Source organism: Palaemon carinicauda, chromosome 33 (genome assembly GCF_036898095.1).
Source record: "Palaemon carinicauda isolate YSFRI2023 chromosome 33, ASM3689809v2, whole genome shotgun sequence".
NCBI classification, from domain to species: domain Eukaryota; kingdom Metazoa; phylum Arthropoda; class Malacostraca; order Decapoda; family Palaemonidae; genus Palaemon; species Palaemon carinicauda.
The window spans coordinates 29118972-29145938 of NC_090757.1; the positions used below are offsets into that span (position 1 = coordinate 29118972).

Genomic DNA, 26967 nt, shown 5'->3' on the forward strand with positions numbered 1-26967 from the left:
TAACTGATAATAAATGAATCTGCGATTACTTTTCAGATGGTAATGTATCCCATTGCTATGCGTAGGTCGGCGTCAGTATGATTTTAATCTAAAGGTATGCAAGACCGTTATGTTTCCTTAAACAGAAATAACGCCACAGCCTGATATATATATATATATATATATATATATATATATATATATATATATATATATATATATATATATATATATATATTATTACTTGCTAAGCTACAACCCTAGTTGGAAAAGCAAGATGCTATAAGCCCTTAGGGCTCCAACAGGGAAAAGTAGCTTAATACGGAAAGGAAACAAGGAAAAATAAAATATTCCAAGAACAACAACACCACAAAATTTAATATTTCCTATATAAACTATAAAAACTTTAAATAAAAAAGAGGAAGACAAATAAGACAGTTTAGTGTGCCCGAGTGCACCCTCAAGCAAGAGTTATATACATATATATATATATATATATATATATATATATATATATATATATATATATATATATATATGTGTGTGTGTGTGTGTATGTATGTATTATATATATATATATATATATATATATATATATATATATATATATATATATATATATATATATATATATATATATATATATATAGAGAGAGAGAGAGAGAGAGAGAGAGAGAGAGAGAGAATCTCGAGATATTCGCTCCAGAGGTCAGAACTCTGTTGATACCTCTAAGGTAAAATTTCTCTGGTATATCACTCGCAGAAATATCCCAATTAGAAGCAGCCAATGAGGAACTGCCCTCAGGACGACATGGCTATCTCACCCATAAATAGATTTTTCCATTTTTCCTGTCAAAATCCGATATATATATATATATATATATATATATATATATATATATATATATATATATATATATATATATATATATATATATATATATATATATATATATGTGTCTCTCTATCTCTCTCTCTCTCTCTCTCTCTCTCTCTCTCTCTCTCTCTCTCTCTCTCTCTCTCTCTCTCTCTCTCTCTGGGATCTCATCTATTACACTGCAGTTCTTCATAGTATTCATCTTTATAATTTCTTCATGGGAATCATTTTTGGTTCATATATATATATATATATATATATATATATATATATATATATATATATATATATATATATATATATATATATATATATATATATATATATATATGCGTTCACCTTTACATAGAACTTTAGCTTTTTAACATTTCCCATTATGATATATTGTAACATCTGTTTCTTTATCTCGCATCCTTTTCATCTGGACTCCTAAACCTCGCTGTCTGATACCTTTCATTCTGTATTTATTTAATCTGAACCCACTCCATCCCAAGTAAAAAAAAAAAAGGTCACAAAAGACTAGAAACGTGATTTTGGTGATGATTATCATTATTGGAACCCGGTTTGAAGACAAAACTTGTTTTTATATATATATGTCTGTGTGTGTGTGTGTGTGTGTGTGTTTTCTCACCAGACGCCAGGTAGGCTTTTCAAGTGTGTGTGTATCACGCTGAGTGGCAGTACTGAACGCATGACTACTCAGTCTCTCCTGTCCCTCGGGTAGGGGGGTACTCATACCCTGGTGAGAGGGAGTACCACGGGAGGTACACTAGCCTGGTACCTCATTTATGCAAATCAATTTTAGTGACAACATAAGCTATTAATATCTTGATAATGAAATTAAGATACAGGACCCCTGTACTTACGAAGTTCAATTTACTCTGGCAAATTGTCTGTTTCACAAACTATAAACTGTCGTTATTTTGTTCACTTCTCTTCTTAATATGCGATAAGAGTATTTCTTTGGACTTTATTTATCCTTTTTGTCTATGCATTTCTTTTCCATGTGCAATAAATTCTTATGATTAAACTGTACACTGACACCCTCCTCACTGTTACTCCTAGGCTAAGATATGAATGAAAAGGAATATGATACACAATAAAAAAATGCATAAGACATAATAGAAAATACTGTAATCATATCATCATCATAGGCGTCATATAATTATTTACTCAAATGTTATTAGGATGGCAATGGCGGTGACAAATTTGCCATTTCTTTCCTGCAAGTGCACCGCTTGGTATCACACTTAAGAGAAAAACAACATTTTGTGAAGCCTCGACCTCCGGTTCTACATTGATGTGCTGCAATTTAACAGAAAGGTAACACATCTTTTATAACTTAACCTTACTTTACTAGTACGTCATTGGATTTCAGAAGTTGGTCTCTGCAATGTTATGTGTTAACTACTCCATACTTGGTGCTGATCTTGTAAAAGTCCCTTGGGCCCACTTCAAGAACGACTCGTGGCACCCTTGCTGATCTTATAAAAGTCCCTTGGGTCCACTTCAAGAACGACTCCTGGCACCCTTGCTGGTCTTATAAAAGTCCCTTGGGTCCACTTCAAGAACGACTCGTGGCACCCTTGCTGATCTTATAAAAGTCCCTTGGGTCCACTTCAAGAACGACTCGTGGCACCCTTGCTGGTCTTATAAAAGTCCCTTGGGTCCACTTTAAGAACGACTCGTGGCACCCTTGCTGATCTTGTAAAAGTCCCTTAGGTCCACTTCAAGAACGACTCCTGGCACCCTTGCTGATCTTATAAAAGTCCCTTGGGTCCACTTCAAGAACGACTCCTGGCACCCTTGCTGATCTTATAAAAGTCCCTTGGGTCCACTCCAAGAACGACTCCTGGCACCCTTGCTGATCTTATAAAAGTCCCTTGGGTCCACTTCAAGAACGACTCCTGGCATCCTACGACAGTACAGGCGACCAATGTCAAACTCACTCACGGGCAGAAAAACAGAATCACCAGTTTCAATGGTATCAAACTTTTTCAGAAATTGTTCGCAGCATTTCATCCAGACTTCTTCCTTGGCCAATTGCTGCATCTTGTCGTGGAATACCGATTAAACTCAAAATGATTCTCAATACATCTATCCCATTTGGTGATTCATCAACGAATCTTCGTGAATCACTTCCCTCTGCTATTTCTTAACCAAGGTTCCTAATCTGGGTTTCTTAAGCATTACCTGAATCACATTCATCTGTATAATTGCTGAAATTTCCAAGTGCAGGAGTCCAGTACAAAGTCCTCATTATTAAGATATTAACTGCTTATAGTGCCGCTATAAATGATTTGCTTAAATCAAGAACCAGGCAAGTTGCATATTTCCTGAAATAGACTGCCTAATTTGTGAATTAGGCAATTTCTAAGTGTCCATACACATTTTAGGCAACTTGCTGCATATTTTATGTAACAGCAATGAAATGCCAATATCATGGATTAGGCGCACTGGCAGCCTAATTCATGAAATGGGTTATTTCGAAGATTATACACTATATATATATATATATATATATATATATATATATATATATATATATATATATATATATATATATATATATATATATATATATATATATATATATATATATATGTGTGTGTGTGTGTATATATATATATATATATATATATATATATATATATATATATATATATATATATATATATATATATATATATATATATATATATATATATATATATATATCCGGTCATGCTCAGTGGCAAGACAACTATCCTGTGAGAGAGATTGGAGTTAGGTAGGTGGGAGCGGGAGGGAAGGAATGTGGGTGTGGATATCTATCTTAAGAATTAACCGTCATTTTGACGGATTGCGTACACACTGGTATATATATATATATATATATATATATATATATATATATATATATATATATATATATATATGTGTGTGTGTGTGTGTGTGTGTGTGTGTTTGTGTGTGTGAGTGTGTGTGTTTGTGTGTGTGTGTGTTACTCTTTGGTGTATACTTAACAACTCTTCATTTGCTTTAACCAGACGGCTCTGTCACTATCCAAAGGAAAAGGAGACCACTTCGTCTGATGTGTTTACTGTAAGCAGACCAATGATAATTCGATTTTCATCATTCATGTTTTCCGTAAGTTTATCTGACCAGTTTAGCTTCTTGGTCCCTCAACATTAAAATACTTACTGGACTTTGATGGTAATATTTTTTAAAGACAGCTGATTTCTGAGCTCCTAATCTGTCTGTTAATTTTCGCAAGTTAGAAAAAAAAAGGTTCCTTTTGCACGATAGAGAATCGGTAGTGTCACACCATCAGGTTAATTTGCTTGCGGTAGCTCTAAACCTGCTGATAACCGCCCAATTTCCATAACTCCCATATTATCTAAGTTACGAACGTCTTTTGATAAAACGCCTTAATAGGTATGCTTAAGGTAATCAGCTATTCCCTTTACAGAAATCCCTTGATTGTGGTCCGTGCATGGTGCAAATTATGGGTCATGAAGTTGAACCTTAACAAAATGTGGCTCTCAACATCCGAATCTCAGCATTGATTTTTTTTTTTTCTAAGTTTGTATGACTTAAAATTTTTGGTGTGATTCTTGATAGCAAATTTACTTTTCATAAGCACATTCGGTCTGTCTCTCTTCAATTGCACAAAAAAATAGCTTAATGAGAATCTCAGGATTTGCGGTGACATCATAGGTTCTCCTGCCGTGTTTCGAATATTGTTTTCCTGTCTGGTCCCCAGCTGCCGAATCTCATCTTAATTTGTTGGGTTGAAGCTCAGTCTATTAAATTTCTTATCCCCGATCTAGATATTACTCTCTGGCATCGTCGTTCCATTAATTCGCTATGCATGTTGCATAAGATTTTTCAAAATTCTTACCATCTCTTGTATTCAGATCTTCCCGGACAGACCATCCTGTTCGTAGTGCTAGGTATGCAATTAATTCTAATTGCCTTTTTGCTCCATCGTGAGACTCTATACTACACAGTATTCTAGAAACTTTATTTCAGCTGTGACTAAGTTATGAAATGATCTTCCTTATCGGGTAGTTGAATCGGTGGAACTTCAAAAGTTTGAACTTGCAGCGAATGTTTTTATTTTGACCAGGGTGACATACTGTAAGTCTCTTTTTATAGTTTATTTATGAAGGATATAGTTTAATGTTGTTACCTTTCTTGAAATGTGTTATTTTAATTGTTATTACTTCTCTTGTAGTTTATTTCTTTCCCTCACTGGGCTATTTTTTTCCTTGGAACGTTTGGGTTTATAGCATCCTGCTTTTAAAACTAGGGTTGTAGCTTAGCTAATAATGATAACAATAAAAGAATGAAAGAACGGCCATTCAAACGAATCCAAGGATTTTGTTATTTAGGCTATATCGCTCAGTGCTGGGGCGCCCTAATTAACGAAAATAGCAGAAGTGAGATGGAATGGGCCTATTGCAGGCAAAAAAAAAAGGGGGGGGCACTGCATATTGATTGTCTTTCATGCTTGTGTTACAGTTCAATGTTTACATATATGTTTTAAAGAACACGTAATAATTTAAAAAATCTTTGTACAATCCCATAAAACCTAAGTATATTATATGGAAATAAAGTAATGAATATATATCAAAGGAAAGCATCTTAAGTCCCTGCATAATTTTAGAGCATTTTATATTTTCCATATAGTATATATATATATATATATATATATATATATATATATATATATATATATATATATATATATATATATATATATATATATATATATATATATATATATATATATATATATATATGTCGATCCATGAAGAGAGCAAGGCTAATTATATATCATAAAGTATTATGGTGGACATGTGCCCCCGTTTATGATCATGTTACTTTGTAAACACTAGTGAATGTTTTAATTATTTTATTCTGTTCCTGTAAGATTTAATTCAGTTCTAAGGCTATCTGAAAATCGGGGGTCGCTGAACCCCCAAGATGATATGGATAATTTCCAGTATTACGAGTTTCAAAGAAATATAAGACTATAAAAGATAAACCAATGCAACTTAATAAGTGTGTCAGCCCACTACTATAAATGGTCGATTTCCTCTTACAATGTTATCATACGATCATCCCCTTTAGTGCTCCATTCTCTACCTTTCATAAGGGGAGTCGGCAACATACTGACGATTTTGCCTTGCGCCAGAGTTACCAGATTATTTCCACTGGATTATCGTACATGGACCTTAAAATTATCGTTTTTTAACCAAAATTATCGTACACACTTTCAACATGATTATTAGGGAGTAACATATATAACTTACTTCAAGGTATTTTAGTATAATTGTTTAATCAAACAAACACACATACATTGTATATACCTAAGGTATGTATCGCACATCGTACTGGACCTAAAATAATGTACATGTACGATAATTATCGTACGAATGGCAACCCTGCCTTGCGCTCACCAAGTATAAACTCCGGAGGGAACGTTTTCATAGACGACAAAAGGTGTCGTTGTTGCGCGATTTGAACAAAAGACTGTCGATAAGTCAACAAAATAGAAGGTTCGAGTAAGACTATGGCGGATTGAAGTAAGTAAACAACGCATTGGATCCTCCTATGGAAAATCCCCCTTTCCAGTATAATAATCATTACGTCGAGTCTGTTTCCTTATTATGGTGAACCAACACTTAACTTCTTCGGATAGGAAACAAGTCATTACTATTTTTTAAGAATCCAGACGTCAATGACAATTGAAAATTTAAATATGGGGTGAGTAGATGTACTGTTGTGGCTTGTGTGTGTGTCTCTGAGGAAGAAGGGTCCTTTGGGACATTTAAAAAAAGGATTCATTTGTGAAGGAGGAGGAGGAGCCCAGCCCACCTCTCCCTTCATGATGTTGTGTCTGGACGAAGAAGAATCTGTCAATAAAAGGATGCTGTGGGCCGGACGGGAGATGATGTTTTCATATTTTTATCTTTCTTTATCTCATTATCTCTTTATCTTGATATGGATTGCTGTAGAGTCAGACCCTGTGGTTCATGGTCATTTTAAATCTTTAAATTATTAGATAGAGTTTAGCCTTTTAGGCCTATGCCAGGGATAATTTGGGCATTGACTTCACCTAGGCCTACGTATGTTAGTTGTTACGATTTGTATCTTGTAATTTGTAATTTATTTCTTTTCGAGAAATGTTTGTCAGGTTGAACTTGTTAATGTATGTTAAGGTACCGTAGGTTGTTACAGTCTCTCTCTCTCTCTCTCTCTCTCTCTCTCTCTCTCTCTCTCTCTCTCTCTCTCTCTCATGGCAAGCGTTTCTAGTAACAAATTAATAGACATAGACCCATGTAATTAACTTATAAAGAAAAGGAAATTTATTTTTGTAAACTAGATGATAGGCTAATATAAATTTTACCTCAGCATATGAAGTCTACATCGCCCCCCCCCCCCCTCTATTTTCATTCTTTGTGACGGTACGTCAAATTACTGGAATCCCCTTGAAAATTACCAAAATCCCCTACAATATCACTGCTAACCCTTAGGAATTGATAAATACGTGTTTTTATTAAAATACGTTATTTTTATGTTTATAGCATTTATATTTTTTCATAGAATTGCAGGTTAGGTTAGGTTAGGTTTGTTTATATATTGTGTAAAGGGTACATAGAAAAATACTTTAAAATACACATTTTATTTAATTAATTTACTAAAGAAATAATGTAAATTAATTAAAACATTATTTATCAATTTCTAAGGGTTTGCAGTGACATTGTAGGGGATTTCAGTAATTTTCAAGGGGATTCCAGTATTTACCTGGGGATTCGAGTAAATCCCGTGGATTCTAGTAATTCGTGGTCCCCTTCTTTGTGAAAGTTCTTGGGGTAAATCACTTTAAAGTGATTCATCTACTTTAACCAATAAGTACTGTGTTTCAACTAACTCTCTTCCCAATATCCAGCCAATTTCTTTAAGGTGGTTATATTGGTATGCCAGGTAGTTTGTAGCGCTACGGCCAATTGTCCTAATTTGCTTATTATTGCTCCGACTGTTATCTTGTATAGAATAAAAACGTTTGGAAATGGTCTACGGATCTTGAATATGTTGTGTAAGGGGGTAAGGATACGGCTATTAGCATAGGTTAGGTGGGTTTTTTAAGTTAGCTTCTCCCGCCAAAATCGTTTTTAGAACGACGGCCACAGTTCAGAATATTCCCGTTTTCTACGGCATCTGGCCGTCACCCTACAAAGGCTCCGGTATGCCTAAGTCTATAGGTGAGAAAAATAGTAACAAGTAAGGTATTTTGCTTTGACAGCAGTGGTGAACTAGTCAGTGATAAAAAAAAAAAAGGTTAATATATGATACTCTAATTTCTAGCGAAACTGGAATTCGCCATAAAAAATATACGACTGCTGGCTAGTTTAGTATTTTTCTCTATATGTTTAATAGGGGCTGGAGCATAATAACTTACATACCGGTCTATTAAAATGTGAATTACGTTTTTTACTCTAAGTCCATTGTTTACATCTGAGAGACCGAAGGGGACTTATTGCACATGCGTTTATTCCCGTAGTTTGGGGAGCTTTCTGTGCATTTACAATGACGTATCTGTCAGGTGGTTTTTTTAAACCAATTGACACCTTACAAGTACTTCTTCATAAGTTACTGGATGTTCTACAACAGAAATTTTTTTCCCACCTTCGCCTTCAGTTTTAAGTTAGCCACCATCTCGTAAAGACGTCTCCTAGAGTGAACTTAGGGGAAGCACATCAATCTATTTCAAAATTTAGTTTAATTTTGTTTATGTCAGCAATTGATTATGATGGAAATGCTCTCCGTTCAGTGTAAAGCTATTGTTACTCATGTGAAATTAAAAAATAACAGCGAAATAAGGCCTCAAATGTCCGATTCTGACTTAATTTCCAGGGAAGGTCAGAACATTTTCTACCGCAAAACTTTTGTAAAGATTGTCAAGAAAAAAAAAGGCGATGATGTCATTCTTAAGGTAAGGAATTAGTTGTGATTTACTTTTTCATGATGGAAGGATTTATTTGTGATTTACTTTTAGTTTGTGACCTGGGAAGGGGGTTCGGCTAGCAGTTGTGTCCGGGGAAGGGGGGGTCCATGGGCTCCCCCCCAGGCTAGGGGCTGGACCTAGGAGGGGGGTCTGGGGAGCTTGGGAGGGCCCCCCCCCCAGCAAGGGGTTGTGACCTGGGAACTACTAGGTTAGGTTAGGTGGGTTTGTTAGGTTCTGTACCCTTATACTAATCTCAAAAGTTAAATAATCATGTTTTTGGCCTATTTCCAGCCAATTACATGAACCATATTTTTTTCCAACTGGTTATCTTGGGCTTATTTTACATTTCTGACCATTATTATTGCCGCAAATCACTCGTTTATGACATTTCCCCACCCAAAAAACCCCCATTTGCCACTGGGGTCCCTCATAATTGTCTTTATAGAAGGGGGTCCAAAAATTTATGAACAGGTGGTTTGCCCCAGTGATCATGGTCAGAAAGGCATGAAATACAAGATAACGAGTAGGAAAAACATATGGTTCATGTATTTGGATAGAAATTAAAGTATCATATATTTACCAAAAGAAGAAACCGAGGTGAATATATGATACACAGATTTCAGACATAAACAAAACAGACTTTTCTGACAAGTTATATCATGTTTTATCTCCTTCTGACCATGAATATTGATGCAAACCACAAATTTAGAGTTTTCACCAATATTAATGGTCAGAAATACATATAAAGCATAAGATAACCAGTGGGAAATTAAAGTATCATAATTATATGTAATTCATATAATTTCCCTCAATTGGTCTATGCTCAGCAGTTGCTTGTTTTGCTCTCAAACTAACATGCTTGCTTTACCACTTTACTATGGTCTTCCACTGTCTTGGGTTAGAGTTCTCTTGCTTGAGGGTACACTCAGGCATGCTGTTCTGTCTTGTTTCTCTTCCCCTTGTTTTGTTTGTTTTTTTATTGTTTACATAGGAAATATTTATTTTAATGTTACTCTTCTTAAAAATTTTATTTTTCCTTGTTTCCTTTCCGCACTGGGCTATTTTCCCTGTTGGACCCCCTGGGCTTTTAGCATCCTGCTTTTCCAACTAGGGTTGTAGCCTAACAAGTAATGATAATAATAATAATATAGGTATGAATCCAGCATGATGTCGTGGATCTGCTATGCATCTAACCATGTGGGTCATTATTTTGGTGATTCAGTATTATTTACTTTCAGATGAGAAGCAACAGTTTTCAAGTGATTGGAGAGTAATTAATGTAAGCAATTACCAAATTTAAGAAGTGACACTATAGTAATTTCTATGTAATTGAGCTCTTGGGGTGTATGTAGTTGGTTGGGACAGGCGTAAATTTTCATAGCCTACTTGTCAAATCAGTTTTCTATATGGGGAAAATGTTATCTTGGCTGAAATATGATATTATTAAGATAGTTTTACAACTTACAAAACAAGATTTTGTGATGTCTTGCGGGGAGTGGAGCCAGTTTAGAGGCCGCTCATAATTGGCAGAGGCAAGGAAAAGTGACAAAGTCCCAGAGACTGACCATATTTATAGTATATGTAATCATCACCCAACCTCACTTTCCACCCAAGGTAGGACCAGGGAGAGCTAGGCAATGGCTGCTTATGACTCAGTAGGTAGGCCTACAGGCTTTCCCAAACCCCCATTCTTAGCTCACTAGGATGGTGAGGTTATAGACACTACAAGAAACTATCGAGCTTGAGCTTGTCTCGAACCCGAGTCCAGCTGATCGCCAGGCAGGGACATATCCAATAGGCCACCACAACCTAAGTTGGGAAGCACAAGGTTGAGTCTTAGTCTTAGGATAAACTAAGAAAGGGAGCAGTGCCGGTCAGCCCTCTGGTAGATATGGCTAGGGTGTCTAGGTTAGGTTAGTTGATATTCTTGTTTGTTTCTCTTTTCAAATTTGATTTTACAGTCATCTTTAAGAATATTAAGGTGTCAACAATTTTAAAAATATTAGTTTCTCTACAATTATTTGCCACAGGACAGTTCAAATTACCTAGAAATATTCTGGGAACACTTATTATTTTCTTCATTAGGAATATTGTGCTATAGTAAATATTACCCACATTTTAATTACTGCACTTGCCCTTGCAACCAGCTACAAAGGGTTCAAACTCTTTTTAGGAGACGTCATTTTATGAGGGCAGCCATGCTGGAACCAAAGAAGAAGGATGGGGGGAAAATAGTTATAAAACAGCATCTGGAAACTGCATAGATACTTGGATGCTCTTAAAAAAGTAAACAATGGCTTTAGACAGTTAGATAGTGTTCCCCATTTAGTCTGTTGATAAATCAGTTGTTATGCCCCAGCCCCTTTAGTCGTACAGGTAAACATGCCAAAATAGCAAGTACTCGTCCATTTCAAATAGTGAAGTACAGGGTTTCGAGAGGTAATGTATGTACTGTATCATATATTTACTGAAAATAAAAACTATGACTGTGATCAATAAAAATGGGGCATGGTCTACATCCTAACTACATACAGTATAGAAAACCGGGTTATACTTCATAAATAAAAATATTTAGACTGGCAAATATTCCAGATCCATAACTACTTGATATTATATCTGAATGGTTTACCTTAATTTTGCCCTTTTGAAAAACCTCTGAAAATGGTTATAGAAAATTGACGTCCGGTCATGCAATAATTGTGTAAAGTATTTGGAGAAGTTTGTATAAGGACAAACTCACTCACCAATTAATCCTATACTTAACGTAGCGAGAGGTGGCCGATAGGGGAGAACACCTGGTTTTAAACAGATGCCCCCACTGTTACCACGTCTCCACAGCTTACTGGGCCACTCTTCAATTTATCACCAATTCTCTCTACTTATCTCTTGCAAGACTTGCTTGTTCACATACTCTTATTACTGTTTTCATAATTAATATTTTCCCAAATCCCTTTCATTCGTTATTACGCTTTTTATTCATTATGTTGGCCCAGTTGCGCCTTAACGCACCCCTCCCCATCATCCACCTCCTTCATCCTCCTCACCCTTCATTCATGGAACTCCAACCAACCACCTACGTGGCTCACATTTTCCCTTAATCATGGACTCTCTTTTTTTTTTTTTGTATTTTATCCCTTCACATCATCTTAGACTTTTGCCTTTTTATCCCTTGATTCATTTAACTTATTGTTCACTCAGAGTGCACCAATCCCATCGCCTCCCCCTTACAGACCATCACACACTAAGTTGTTTCAGAAGGCAAACATTCTCTTTTAAACATCTGACTTAACTGGTGGATACATATATAGCTCAAGTCCCTGACGTCACGGCAGAAATTCAAAACTCGCGGCAATCGCAGATTGGCTAGCTAGGTGTACTACTAGCGCCACCACTCGCCAGGTAACTGTAACCATTCCATGAATCCTCAGATCTTCCCTGCCGCCATTGCTGGCGACAACAATGGAATATTCGCTCGTTATAACCTGGATTTTTGCAGTACCTTTGATGGTGTACTCATATTGGTTATTGGCTTTCGCTTGATAGGATTTTGCTTACGGATTCTCTTGAGCCTTTTTTTATTTTGATTTACTTTGACCATTGCTTGTTTTGAACTCTCTCTTAAATTTTTCCAAAATGGCTGACCCTTCCCCAGCTTAGAGAAAGTGTGTAAAAGGCTGTAAAACCTGCCTTCCTAAAGCCTCTATCGATCCACATTCCATTTGTACTAAATGTAGAGGTAAAGTTTGTCAGTAAGGGATCGATGTGATGAATGTATTTTGTTGTCTGAGAGTCAGTGGATGGATTTCGACCGCTACACTCGTAAGTTAGAGAGAGATAGAGTTAGACGTAGTTCTTCTCGCTCTAGAGAATTATCCTCTTCCCGTGTCACTGAACCTAATCCTTCCCCTGTAGTGGTAGATCCTGATCCCCCTACTGTTACCGCTGAGCCTACACTTAAGGACATGATGATCGCTATTCAAGCCCTTGTTGTAAGAGTTGAGTCGCTTGCTACGGAGCGTTCCTGTTGACGTTTCACGGGACGCTCGCTCTCACCTTGGGTAAGGTGAGGTTAAGTTTACCTCATCTTCGGATGATGCAGTGGTTAGCTAGCAAGCAGTCGAATCCTGACTAGCGTCAAGTTTCTAGACCTCTCATGAGGAAAATGATTGCAGCAGATCAGCGTCGTATTTTATCACCTCGAGCGCCTGGTTGTAGTCATTGGGGCAGTCCAGAGTGTTTTCCTTCTTCTGAAGAAGGTTCTCCTGCTAAACGTCCTGTTAGAACGTCTGCCCTGTCAAGCGTCCAGCCCAGCCTATTGCTGCACAAGTTCCTGGATCTGTTATTCCTTCTGTTCATGCTCCGCCGCTACCATCTGACTGGTTGTTGTCCTCTGGGCGATCTACGCGTGACGCAAGTGATGAAGAAGGCGATTTTGTTGCTGACGTTTCCACTCCAACTTTACCGCAAGTTGATCCTAAGTTGAGTTTGCTACAGGACATGCAGTCGTATCACTCTGCTGATAAGGAAGTAACTCACCAAGTTCCCTAACGTCAGGAAACTTCGCTACGTATGCAAGCTAGCATACGGCTATAATACTTTTAAGGTGGTGTAAACAACTGTTCCTGTTGTTACCAGTGGAAGCAGGGAGAAGCACCCCCTATGTTCACTCATACCTTGTTAAGTTCACTTTGATCTCAACCATGGTTGAAGATAAGACATCTACTACATTCACTGGCTGTGGCAAATTGAGCTTTTTACTCTTGATTTCATTCATGGTATGACGCATTAAAGTCTGGGGGATATTGTCCTGGAGTTGGAAATCTTGACTCCTATCTATAACTCTTTTGGTTGGCTAAAAGTGAACACTGGCTTTAACTCCTTGGAGTTAGACTTTCCTGAAGTCTTAGGATCAGAGAACCGATAAGAGGAAGTGTGTGTGCTGATTCATTGGGCGACGCACGTGAGCAACAAGTGTCCTACCAAGTGATGTTGAATCAATGTTTTCAGCCTAGCTTACTGGAAGTAGTTGCATAACGCTCTGATTGCCTGACTTGGTCCAAGATCAAATTGTTTGGGAGGTTTGCTTTACAAGCTATCTCTCAGTGCACTCAGGCGGAAGATAGATTTCACTTGAGAGGTATGCTTTACCATTTTTTCCCTCTGACCTCCCCAACCCTTCGAGGTTTTTCAGTGTACAGTACGGAGTTGCTAACGCGAACTGTTGTTCTAACCTGGCAGTTTATCTTCCAGGTGGCTCAGAAGAGTTCTTGCGTATCTATGCAAGAATTTCCAGCTCTTTGGAACTCCAAGGAAATCTTAGTAAGCTGTCTCAGTGGCTGATTGCGCCAGCCAAAGGTGAAGGCTTTCCTTTCACCTAAGAGCTTCGCATGTACAAGCGATTTCTCAGTGCCTCGCGACCAGGGTTTGCAGGTGAGAGTTTTGCTGGAAGCAAGCAATCTCTCAGCACCTCGCGATTCAAGCTCACAGCACCAAAGGTGAAAGCTGTTCTTTCAACGCCGGGCAATTTAACATTGCAGCATGATCCAGGCTCACAGCAAGCCTGGATCAGCAGCTTTGTTTGCTCAGGCTCTTTTGAGCTTGGTAGAGCACATGAGCCAGGCTTGCACACCTGTGGCTGATTGCTGTCCTGTGCGGGCTCACAATTCTGTCATGTTTCTGTCAACATTCACTTGAGTGATCGTAGAGCGTTGCCGCTAAAGGCACAAGGTGGTCGCTTGGCTCTCTCACGAATGCTCTTTTAAGCTAGTGACTGTTTTACTAGGCCCCTAACTTGCTTTAGGCACTTTGGAATCTAGAGTAAGTGGTTTATTTAAAGCTTGGGCCACGACATCACGTTAGTCTAAGAGCTCAAGGGTATGTTTTCTTATTGAGAAACCTGTGCGCCTGCGATAGCTGATTGTTTGCATTTATGTGTACGTTATCCGGTGTTCACATTTTAAGAGCGTGTTTATGGAAACAAAATCCTTTGAAAGCCTGAGTCTGCCTTAAGGCAAGCGATAAAGGTTTTGCAGGATTTGACATTTTCTTACTAATATCATTTCTCTTTCGATAATGCATGATTACATTCGTGCTTTCGACTCTATCTTTGTGAAGGCAATCGGCTCTATCTTTGAGAAAGCAACAAGAATTCAGATGTGCTTGTGAGAAACACTAGCCTTCCCAGAGTAGAGAAAGATTAGAATGCCTTGGTACAGTGGTAACCAGGTTACCTAGCATTAGGCATGGCAAGGGAACGTATTTCTTTTTTATTTGTTTCTTCACTTGCTCTCAGTTTTCTTGGTAAGTTTCATGTATAGAGGATATTGCACTAGCTTTTGTTTGTGGATTAATATTATGTATCAGAAAGGTAGTTAGTCAGCTGATGACAATTGAGTGAGAGAAAATGGAACCATTTTCTTTTGTTTAATCACATAGATTTCAAGACCATTTAGTAGGAATTTTAGTGAATACTCCTACCGTTCTTTAATCTTTCATAGGAAGAAATAAGATTAGCCAGCCCTCTATCAAAGATGAAGAAATTATAATAGTTGAACGCTGTTGCTTTTTCTCCATCGGTAATCTATGACTGCGATTGAATGGCTATCTGCTCTTGCCGAGCAAACATTGGAACGACACCCTGATTGTAGCAGCTTTAGAAAGTTTCCACACAATTGATTTTGAAACATCTTAGGAATGTTTCCTTCTTTGCACGTTATCTCTGTATTATTTAGTATTTTCTCACTGGTCATTAGCTGCTGTTCTCTAGTTTGCTTTCCCAGAGAACTAGACTATATGGACTACTAGGATTGACATGTTCTTAAGAGAACAGCATGACATGGCAAACATTTGCATGTTGTAGCTATTTGTTGAAATAGTTGTCTATATCCAAATGCTCTCCTGTTCGCTGTGGGTCATATTCCTGTCACGTACTCGTGATCAGTCATATTCCTTTACCTGTTTTTCCTGGGAGTAACATTTCTAACCCCATTTTCTTCTGGCAAGGACAGTTCGAAGTAAAGAACTGGTTAGTAAAAGGTGGATGATTCCTGCACAGTAACAAACCTAAGCACCTATGCATACTGAGATGTTAAATTTTAGAAACATCTCCCTGAAGGTTCCTGCTCTATTCCCCATGGAGGAAGGAGAAACAGCGACTGAGAATGGAAGAAAACCAGCTGGGACTCAGTGCTGCACTGGGCAGTTTACTTCTGTCAGCTGCAGTCTGCCTCCACCCTCACCCCATTACGTCCATTCTGAAACGGTACGAGCCAGCCCATTAGTGTTTAACAGGGACCAGGGCGAGTTGAGTGAAGGGGCAAAGGATGAGGATGACAGCCCCACCGGGGGGTGAGCAATCCTCCCCTGATGCCACCAGTAGGGGATGCCTGCAATCCAAATGGAGGAGGTAGTGGTATCACAGGGCAAAAAGGTGGACGGTGGGCACCCTTCAATCAGGATATTTCCTCCCGTTCATCAGCTCTTGTCCTCCCCTAATTCCTCCACCAGCAATGTCATCATCCTATCACCAGGGATTGGCAAAGGATGTAGCCCCTCAGGCAGAAATCCAGGTTATGCAGGACAAAGGCACTCTCCAAGAGTTCATGGATGGCTTCCCAGGCATCTTCAGTCGACTCTTTCTTGTAAAGAAGTCATTTGGAGGCTGGAGACCAGTGGTAGACTTGTCAGCCCTAAACGAGTTTTTACTTCAAACAGCATTCAAGATTAAGGCCGCAGCCACAGTCACGCAGGCAATCTGGCCTATGGACTTCATGATGACAATAAACCCCAAAGATGCATACTTCCAGATCTCAATCCATCCTGTCTCTAGGAAGAACTTGTGCTTCATCATGTCCAACAAATTTTAACAATTTAAGGTGCTTTGCATCAGGTTCTCAACAGCACCACAAGTATTAACTAGCCTTCATGCTACTGTCAGCATGGGCACATGCCAACCAACGGTATTCATCTCTTATGAATCCTAGACGATTTGGTGATCTTAGTAGACTCGGAGGAAGTGGTTCTCATTCTCCGAGACAAGACTCCTTTCGTTTTACTGCAATTAAGGGATTGTGGTGAATTGGAAGAATTCTGTGCTAGTGCCAATGCAAAGAGTAGTTTTCCTCGGAATGGACATTTATACTGTCCTCATGAAGATCCTCCTGTCGTAGGGCAGGATAGAACGCCTTCAACAGCCCAACTGTCAGCTCATCAGAAGCAGAAGCTCCTAGGTTATCTAGTATCCCTGGAACATCTCATTCCAAACGATCCCCTTCACCTACGTTTGCTCCAGTGGGAGTTGAAGGGGCTCTGGTCTTAACATCTAGACCATCCTCTGGCATTGGTGCCAATAGGGGAAGAGTCCAGACAAGACATGGAATAGTGGCTGTATGAGGCGAAGCTTGTAAGGGGCTCTCCTCTTTTGAACCTCCTTCAGAGTTTTTGTTGTTTATAGATGCGTCAAGAGGAGGCTGGAGAACACGCCTCCTTCAGTGTATGGCATGAAAAGAGTGGTCCAAGCAAGATTGCTGATGTCATATAAATGTGATGGAACTGCTAGCAGCTCTGCTGGCACTCCCAATATTTTTGCCCTCCTCTAATTGATCACCCGTTAGTATGTATTGATGAGCAACAACACCGCCATTATGGCATACATAAACAGGCAACAAGGTACTGTCAATGCAGCATTGTCAACTTGCAGTAGAGATTCACTAGTGGGCAGGGCTCAACTCAATCACTCTCGCACCTCACTTATTTACAGGCAAGGAGAACATCATGGCAGACAAACTGAGTAGGAGGACACAAGTAGTTGCCTCTGAATGGTCCTAGATGCTGATTTTGTGGGCTTCACCGACGATTGACCTATTCATGACCTCGCTAAACCACAAATGTCTAGAGCAGTGTTTGAGGACACATTCCAGCAAACATAGGATGACCTAGACGCTTATGCTTTGCTGCCGTTCTGCCTTATAAGGTACGTTCTAAATATAGTTCTAGCCACTCCCAACCTCAAGTAAAATTGTACCCGAACCTTCTACTTCTGCGGGTGGAGACTCCGAAGTAATTGCGTCCCTTCCCTACCTGTTTTGCCAACCTCACACAAACATGCTCCACAGCACATTATAATCACTTTGGCTTTACAGGTGGAGATTATCCAGCATCTCCTCTCAGAGAAAGGCTTTTCATACAAAGTTGCGGTAGAGATTCTGAATATCTCTGTGGGATCATCAACCTCTGTCATATCAAGCCAAGTGGGCCATCTTCTGTGATTGGGGTTGTAGAAGGGGCATTTCTTCTTTCGGAGCCTTTATTCCATTAATAGCTGATTTTGTTTGGTGAAAGGCTATGGCTCATCCTCAAGCCAGGTCTTTAAGCTGAAAAGAGTTGATGTTTCCTTCTTGGTGGAACTTTCTATGCTCATACAAAGTTTTGAGGAGACCTGCCCTTCATTAGAGGTGAGACCGCAACCCTGGAACGTTGTCAAAGTGCTGCGGTCCCTTAAAGGGGGTACTTTATGAAACGTTGAGGCTGGCCTTAAGATGGTCACCTTGCTTGCATTAACCAACTGGTTAGCAAGCTATAAGTCTCTTAAAACTTATAACGTCTCCCATTCCAAGGGGTTGAGGCAGGTCTCGTTTTCCTTTGTCTTTGAGTTTCTTGCCAGATCTAGAATCCGTCAGTTCCTGATTCTAGGTTTTTATAATTTCAGATCGCAAGTCTTGGAGAGGTAACTGATGATCCTGATCCGTTGCTTTTTGTTTCCTGTGAATGCGTTTAAACATATACATGAACATCTATACCTGCAACACTTTTTTGTCAGCAAAGGGAAAGTGAAAAACAAAAAAAAAATATGCTTTTTTTATAGATGAGGGTGGTGTCAGGAGGGTTAGTACAATTTTGGCATTTAAGAAGAATATCCATTGACACGTACTACAGGCAGGGGTGTGGAAACGATCAGCCAATAGTTACTGCCTTCAGATATTTAGACATTTTTCCTTGGGGCCTGTGGTTGCTGCATAGCAGGTTGTATAATTACCTCAGGTCCTCTCAGAGGGCCTTTAGCCTTGGATCGAGGGCCATGGTTATTTGCGAATCTGGAATGAAAGTAAAGAATGATTGGGCTTTTTCTTTCCTTTTGGTCTTCTCTCTGGGGTACATTATTGGAAACCTTGCCAGCTTGACTATTCGAATACAGATAAGCCTCACTCAGCCTGCAACTTTTTTATACAATATAGAAGTATCATTCCCCTTACTTCTTACGACCCTCTTAACAAGAGAGTGCCTTGTCGAAGTCATCGTGCTTCAACAGGAAATATTATTTTCATGTTGAAGCATTGTGACGGTCAAGAGAGCTCTTGAACTTGGGGAAATTGCTCCCCCAGTTCTAATCTAAATTTCTCTCTCTCATCTTTTCTTTCTGAATATTACTTCAACCTTCTAATTTTATGAACTTTCTTTCATGTTGCTCTCCCAACTCAATGAGTAAAATTTCCCTTATCATATACCGTATGTGTGTGTGTGCATGTATATGTATATATATGTATGTATTATGTATGGATGTATTTATAGTAATGACGTTGATGTTTCTACATCCGTTATTGCTGCCTGCTTCGATGGATGGGAGGAGGTGTCACGGTTGGTAGGTGTTTGCATTTAAAGCTATATGTGAGAGTATTGGATGATCTCGGCTATCCCGAAGATGGTTTGGACCTTTTTGGCAGAACTATTCTCAAGCGTTGGGTCTTCGGAACCCGGGGAAATCTAATGCTTGGGGTAGGACTCTTGGCTTTTGGCTGTAAGACCATCATTACTGATATTAGGTGGATTATTCCATAGTTTCTTGGTTTCTGTCCTAACAGGCAGGTTTAGCTTACACCTGTGCCTCTATATCTGTTTTGATGCTATCCTTCGGGTAGGGTATGGAGTGGACCATCTGGGAAGTACTGTACTGTGTATTCTAATTGTGCTGATAGTGGAGAATGCAAATTTCCTTTCTGACGTGTGATGCCTTAATGTTCTCGCGCAGGTAAATCAAACTACATGTAGTCACTTTCTCAATCTCAACCCCCGTCTTATGGAGTCTTCAAGCTACGAACCCCCGTTCCCTGGATACGCTAACTCTCTCCCAGCACTTTTGACGACCTCTGCTAATTTAATTAAGAAAAATTCTGTTGACAATCTAGGAACAAAAAAGGACCCCTCTACTAAGGTTTTAAAACCAAGTATGTCGGGTAACAAAGGGAAACTTCAAATCCTTCATGTTACTCAAATTCCAGTAGATACTGATTATGAAATGCTATATAAAACATTTAGATTCGATGGAGTGATAAAAGAAATAAGAAGGAAACTTGAAAATGAAAAATGCCATTCTTGGATATCGTATAATAATCATGAAGAAGCATTTAATGCAATATGTAACAAAATTAATATTGAAATTAATAACTTAAATGTCATGGGTGCCCTATGTGATAAGATACCAAACAATTTGGATGTGTATAGACCGGTTGACTGGTTTGAAAAAGATGTCGATATAACTATGCCTCCCCAGAGAAAGCCAAAACCTCCAATGTGGCTTGTTGCTGAGCTTATAGGGAGTAATGGGAATTATTTTAAAATTAGCAAACTAATTCAGAAAAATATAGGAACCATTGCACCATGTGATATATCTCGCTTTGGAAAAAATAGCTTCTAATACATGCCAAATCATGCATGCAATTGGTAATACTGTCTAACCTCAAAACAAGTAGTGATGATGATATGTTAGATGTCAAACCCCAACTAAATTTCAGTTACGGGAGGGGATTAGTTTTCAATAAAGACCTGTATGAATTTACAGAGGAGGAAATACTGGCCATATGTCCATTAACAGTGGAAAGTGCCTAAGGTTCCTGGGACTTTGATAATTATCTCTACTTTCCAGGATACTGATGTGTCTTTCCACATTGTTATTGAAAATGAAAGAATTAAAGTTCACCCTTTCAAACAGAAGCCCCTACAATGTTTCCATAGTTTCAAATTTGGACACCCTTCTAAAGTTTGTAAAAATTTAGAAATGTGTAGCATCTGTTCCAGACCTTACCATGGAGACTGTACACTTGAGCCCATCTGTTTGAACTGAAATTTAAACCATAAATCCACTGACAGTGTAGAACACATAAGACTACTGAATTAACCAAACAGCAATGCAAAGGCATTAAAATCAAAAGAAAATATACCACAGGAGACATCAAACTCACGTGGTGCTGCCAGTAATTCCAGGAAAAGAAATACATCATCTAATGATAGTAAGATTTTGCATGATAAGGTAAGCATATTACTTTCTAAGGCTTTGCCACGGTGTATTAAAATGGGCATTTCCCATTACTGTACAACCTTCATCTCCCATTACAGTACGTTCATGGGAGATGAATTCCCGTGAGTGTACCGGATTCAATGCGTAAATCTGGTCGCCTTGATGCGGATCCCTCTGATTCCGCTGACTGACAAAACTTCAGGAACCCAAGAAGCCCTGTTTGTGATGCTCGAACAAGAATCCAAAGAGCGAGGGACACTGAACCTTGTACTAGCGTATTATCCCTATGGTCGAAGAATGGTGTAGTCTTAGTTAACCAGAAGGAAAAACCCGTAATTTCATCAACTCTGCAGGGTCCAAGTAGTATAAACCCAAAAGTGAGGAAAGATGATTTATGCCATCTAGGAGAGAGTGCTCTCTTCAGCAACTCCCTCGCAGGAATTGGCTGCTGGATTAGAAGCCTAGAATGGAGCAGGCTGATAGTGATCCTTAGTCTCCAACCAGTGAACTTCAGGCCAGTAAAAAGGCAAGCAAGTTAGAACTACGAGTTGCCATCGTGTAAGATAACAAACGACTAGCGGTTGAACATAAAAACAGCGAACGGTGCTATTGATAAGCGATCGGGAATCGTCTAGCCATTGAAAAACAGCGATTGGCAGCTGATACATCGAAGATCTGGAAAATTCGAGACCTACCAAATTGGTGAGGATCATTTCGCTCGTGACTGTGCTCATGATTGTGAGCGCCTCGTTCTAAGTCTTGAACGCCTCGTATGAGCTTGTGTGAGTCCCGTTCCCGAGTGTGAATGTCTCCCACGTGAGCGCCTCGCACGAGAGCATAAGCATCTTGCTTGAGAGCGATAGCGTCTTGCTTGTGAGCATGAGTGTCTCGCAACAACACCTTGCTCATGAGTACGAGCACCTTGCACAAGAGCATAAGCGTCTCGTACGACAGCGCGAACGTCTCGCACGAAAGCAAGAGTGTTTAGTCGAAAGCACAAGCGTCTTGCTCGTGAATGTGGCCATCTAGCTCATGATTTTGAGTATCTAGCTTGCGATCGTGAGTGTCTGGCTCACGATCGTAAACGGCTAGAGCTTTTGCGTGTCTAGATCGTGATCTTAAGTATGTAGCTCGTGATTGTGAGCGTGTAGCTCGTGATCGTTAGCATGAATCTTGTGATTGTAAGCATGTAGCTTGTGATTGTAAGAGTGTAGCTCGTGATCGTGAACGTGTAGCTCGTGATCGTGAATGTGTAGCTTGTGATCGTGAGCATGTAGCTTGAGATCACGAGCGTGTAGCTTGTGATCGTGACCGTGTAGCTTGTGATCGTGAGCGTTTAGCTCATGATTGTAAGCATTTAACTCATAATCATGGGCGTCGGCTTGTGGTTTAGTATCTGGCTTGTGCCTGTTATCATGCACGTCGAGCTCGTTCTCGCGATCGTGAGCATCTAGTGCATGATTGGGAGCATCCATTTTGTGAACTTATAACTCTTGATCTTGAGCTTTAGTTCTTGATTGAGAGCATCTAGCCCTGGATACGGGTTTATAGCTCATGATCATGAACGTCTAGCTTGCTATCGCGAGCGTCTTGTTCGTGATCATGAGACTGTAACTTTTGATCTTTACCACAAGACGCTCGCAATTGTGATCACGAGTGATCTTGACTGTAACTCATGATCGTGAGTGTCCTTAAGGGTTGTGTCGAGACTAGTGTCGTAATCATGCTGAGAGTGCAACTCACGATCGCGAGTGTGATCGTGAGTGTCTCGCTTGTGAACACGAGTGACTAGCTTGTGACCGTGAGCGTCCTCAAGGGTTGTTTTGAGACGAGTGTCGCAATCGTGGTCACAAGCGTCTCGCTCGTGATTATGAGTGTGTAGCTCAGGATCCTGAGCGTGAGCATCTCACTCGTGATCACGAGTGTCTGTTTCATAATCGGGACCACAAGACGTTCATGATCGAGATCATGAGCATCGAGAGCTTTCTACCATGAGTGTTTAACTCACGATCTTGAGCGTCGGCGTGATCGTGCTCAATCGTGCTCAAGATTTATATACAGACTTTCCTTCGGAAGGGGAATTTCTCACACCTAGAGGCAAACATCCGAGCAGCACTCTTGTTTCCCTTCAATGAGCGCTCGATCTCAAATTGAAAGTTAACAAAGCTTTAATTTTTTAGAAAATTAGCTATTTGTGTGAAATATGCTCTTCAGCCACCCCAACCCTGTTATAGATATTAGATTCTATACACCATACTGGTATCACATTGGCCACAGGACCCTTTAGAATTTTGCCTATCTCAAGCCTCCTTGTTGATGCAGGTGAATTACCTTTAGACCTTTACCGAAAGTCTACTATTGTTTGGTATTGGTTTAGGTTGCAAAGACTTCCTAATTCTGTAGCCTATCAGACTGCAAACATTGTAAGGTTCACAACATATTTTGAGTTGCACCCAAAATCTCCTCAACTGTATGGTTTTTGGGTAAAACAATTATTAAACAGTCTTGATATAGTTAGAAGTAAGGTGCTTCCATTTGAGATATCACTTCCATGGAAATTACCAGAGATATCTTTTTGGAAATATTATTGGTATAAAAACGAACATGACTGACTTAAAAAGCCAGGTCTCTTTTTATGAACATGTTGCAGAACATAGGGAATTGACTTTTGTATATACTAATGGGATGTGTGATGTTGCCGTGGTTGTTTAACTTGTATGTTGATGGAGTGGTGAGAGAGGTGAATGCTCGAGTGCTTGGACGAGGATTAAAACTGGTAGGCGAGAATGATCATGAATGGGAGATAAATCAGTTGTTGTTTGCGGATGATACTTTACTGGTAGCAGACACAGAAGAGAAGCTTGACCGACTAGTGACAGAATTTGGAAGGGTGTGTGAGAGAAGGAAGTTGAGAGTTAATGTGGGTAAGAGTAAGGTTATGAGATGTACGAGAAGGGGTGGTGGTGCAAGGTTGAATGTCATGTTGAATGGAGAGTTACTTGAGGAGGTGGATCAGTTTAAGTACTTGGGGTCTGTTGTTGCAGCAAATGGTGGAGTGGAAGCAGATGTACGTCAGAGAGTGAATGAAGGTTGCAAAGTGTTGGGGGCAGTTAAGGGAGTAGTAAAAAATAGAGGGTTGGGCATGAATGTAAAGAGAGTTCTATATGAGAAAGTGATTGTACCAACTGTGATGTATGGATCGGAGTTGTGGGGAATGAAAGTGATGGAGAGACAGAAATTGAATGTGTTTGAGATGAAGTGTCTGAGGAGTATGGCTGGTGTATCTCGAGTAGATAGGGTTAGGAACGAAGTGGTGAGGGTGAGAACGGGTGTAAGAAATGAGTTAGCGGCTAGAGTGGATATGAATGTGTTGAGGTGGTTTGGCCATGTTGAGAGAATGGAAAATGGCTGTCTGCTAAAGAAGGTGATGAATGCAAGAGTTGATGGGAGAAGTACAAGAGGAAGGCCAAGGTTTGGGTGGATGGATGGTGTGAAGAAAGCTCTGGGTGATAGGAGGATAGATGTGAGAGAGGCAAGAGAGCGTGCGAGAAATAGGAATGAATGGCGAGCGATTGTGACGCAGTTCCGGTAGGCCCGGCTGCTTCCTCCGGTGCCTTAGATGACCGCGGAGGTAGCAGCAGTAGAGTACTCAGCAGTATGAAGCTTCATCTGTGGTGGAAATGTGGGAGGTTGGGCTGTGGCACCCTAGCAGTACCAGCTGAACTCGGCTGAGTCCCTGGTTAGGCTGGAGGAACGTAGAGAGTAGAGATCCCCTTTTTTGTTTTGTTTCTTGTTGTTGTCGGCTACCCCCCAAAATTGGGGGAAGTGCCTTTGGTATATGTATGTATGTATATACTGATGGCACCAAAACTGATGTTGGCATTAGATTTGGAGTATATAGTAATGTTTGTAATTGTAGAGGTAGACTTTCTCTAGTCTTCTATATTTACTGCTGAACTTTATGGCATACTAACCGCTATTGAAAAAATAGTCTTATAAGAGGAGGGCAGTTTTACCATTTTGTAGTGTCCTACAAGATTTACAAATTTTTAATTCCAGTAACCCTTTAGTTTTAAAGATTTTAGAATAGCTTTCCATTGCTGTATTTCCCTGAGAGGTATAACAGTTCGATTTTGTTGTGTTCCGGCACACGTAAGTGTGTCTTGGAATGAGAAGGCCGATTTACTGGCAAAGAATGCAGCTGCTGTAATGAAGTTTTACAGAGCTTTAAGAGTTTGTGTTATAATTATTGGCAACAGTATTGGGACAGTTTAGTTGGAAACAAGATGAGAGAAAAAACCATTGTTATATATCCTTGGAGGTATTCATGATGCCCGAAAGTGAGAGACTAATCTTTGTCGTCTCTGCATTGGTCATACTCGATTAACACACGAGTTTCTGATAACCGGGAAACACTATCCATATTGTGATGACTGTTTGGTACCCTTGACAGTAAGGCACTTGTTGACTGAATGCCCCACTTTTAACACCTTGAGAAGTAGATATCTGTTGGAGGCTTGAGGTGAGGATGGTAGGTTCATCCTTGCCAAGATTCTTGGTTGTGGTATGTCGTACCATGCTAGCGGTATTTCTAGATTTATTTCAGAAGCAGGTCTTCTGAAAGCTATTCAACTTGTATAAGGACATCTTTACTTTTATTGTTTTAAATTTAATTTCCTTTTATTCTTTATTTATTACAAATGATACTGGCATCAATGACGTTTGTTGTCAGGATGCCAGAACACTGTCAATCAATCAATCAATCAATCAATCAATTAGTCAGTCACAAGTATTGCAAGCGGGTGTGTGGAAACTTCGAACTCTGTTCACAGCCTGCTACCTGCAAGACGTGACCCACAGGAATCTAGATACCTTTTTGATAGATCCCGTGGTGGTTGCACTAAACGTGGTCACGAACACCTCAGCTCCTGTAGGACAAGCAGCAGTCGGTTGAGGGAAGATGTTACTGAGTAATAAGCTTAGAATGAATGTAAGTGTGACTGTTCTTTTCGTACTTCATTTTCCTCTCTCTTGGGATTTTCAGCAACCAAGAAACTCTAACTCTGACTCCTGGTGGGTACCATTGTCCATCCCTTGTGTAATCTATTTATATACTTTATATTTGTTATGTCCCCGACCTCCATGTGAGGTGCAGTCGGGCAACTTCTAGGTTGAGTGTGGGGTTTAGCTCCAAGTTGACGTTTACCTGGTCAAGTCACAATGCTAAATTCGCACGGATTGGCTGGCCGTTATTTTTCCTAACTATACAAACCAGGAGCTCTTTACGCATACCAATACTGGTCCTGCCATTATCTTCCCCCAAGAAGTCCTGCTGCAATTGCAAAGTGACATTCCATTACTAGTGCTGGTTTGAGTCTATCATTACTTTCATTTAAATTCACCTTTCTCTTCTTACGGTTGTCTGTACAAAATTAATTTACAAAGGCCTCACTACTTTATTACTGTCATTAGACTTCTATTTCCTTCTGATTGTAGGTTTTGGTTTTGAATTCTAACAAAAACTTACCTGTCTCCCTGTCGACAGTTTCTTAAATACTTTAAAACACATTACCAGATCTGGTGTCTCATAACAACAGCTGGGTAATGGAAGGAAAGTTACCCACAATATTGTATCACCTCATTCTGAAAAAGAACAAAATTGTGGAAACTGACAAATGTGAGGCAAACAAAAGAGAGTTGAATTATATTTTTAAAAACTAATGAAAAACTACTACACTGTATCCTGGGGTAAGTGGTAGGAGCAGAGTGATGGGACTTCCCTTCCACTGCAGAAATGCTTCTTGTTCTTTGAAAATCTAGTTGAAT

The 26967-nt window shown here is 39.5% G+C and overlaps 1 protein-coding gene across 3 annotated transcripts in view; it reads left to right on the forward strand.

Annotated features, from left to right (window-relative positions):
* The first annotated feature begins 6498 nt into the window (after positions 1-6498).
* Positions 6499-26967, forward strand: part of homer (protein) — a 455167-nt gene continuing 434698 nt past the window's right edge. For all 3 annotated transcript variants that reach the window (XM_068356886.1, XM_068356888.1, XM_068356891.1), the window contains exon 1: positions 6499-6610. In XM_068356886.1, coding sequence (XP_068212987.1) covers positions 6585-6610 — 26 coding nt within the window. In that variant the 5' untranslated portion in view covers positions 6499-6584. The remainder of the gene's footprint in view (positions 6611-26967) is intronic.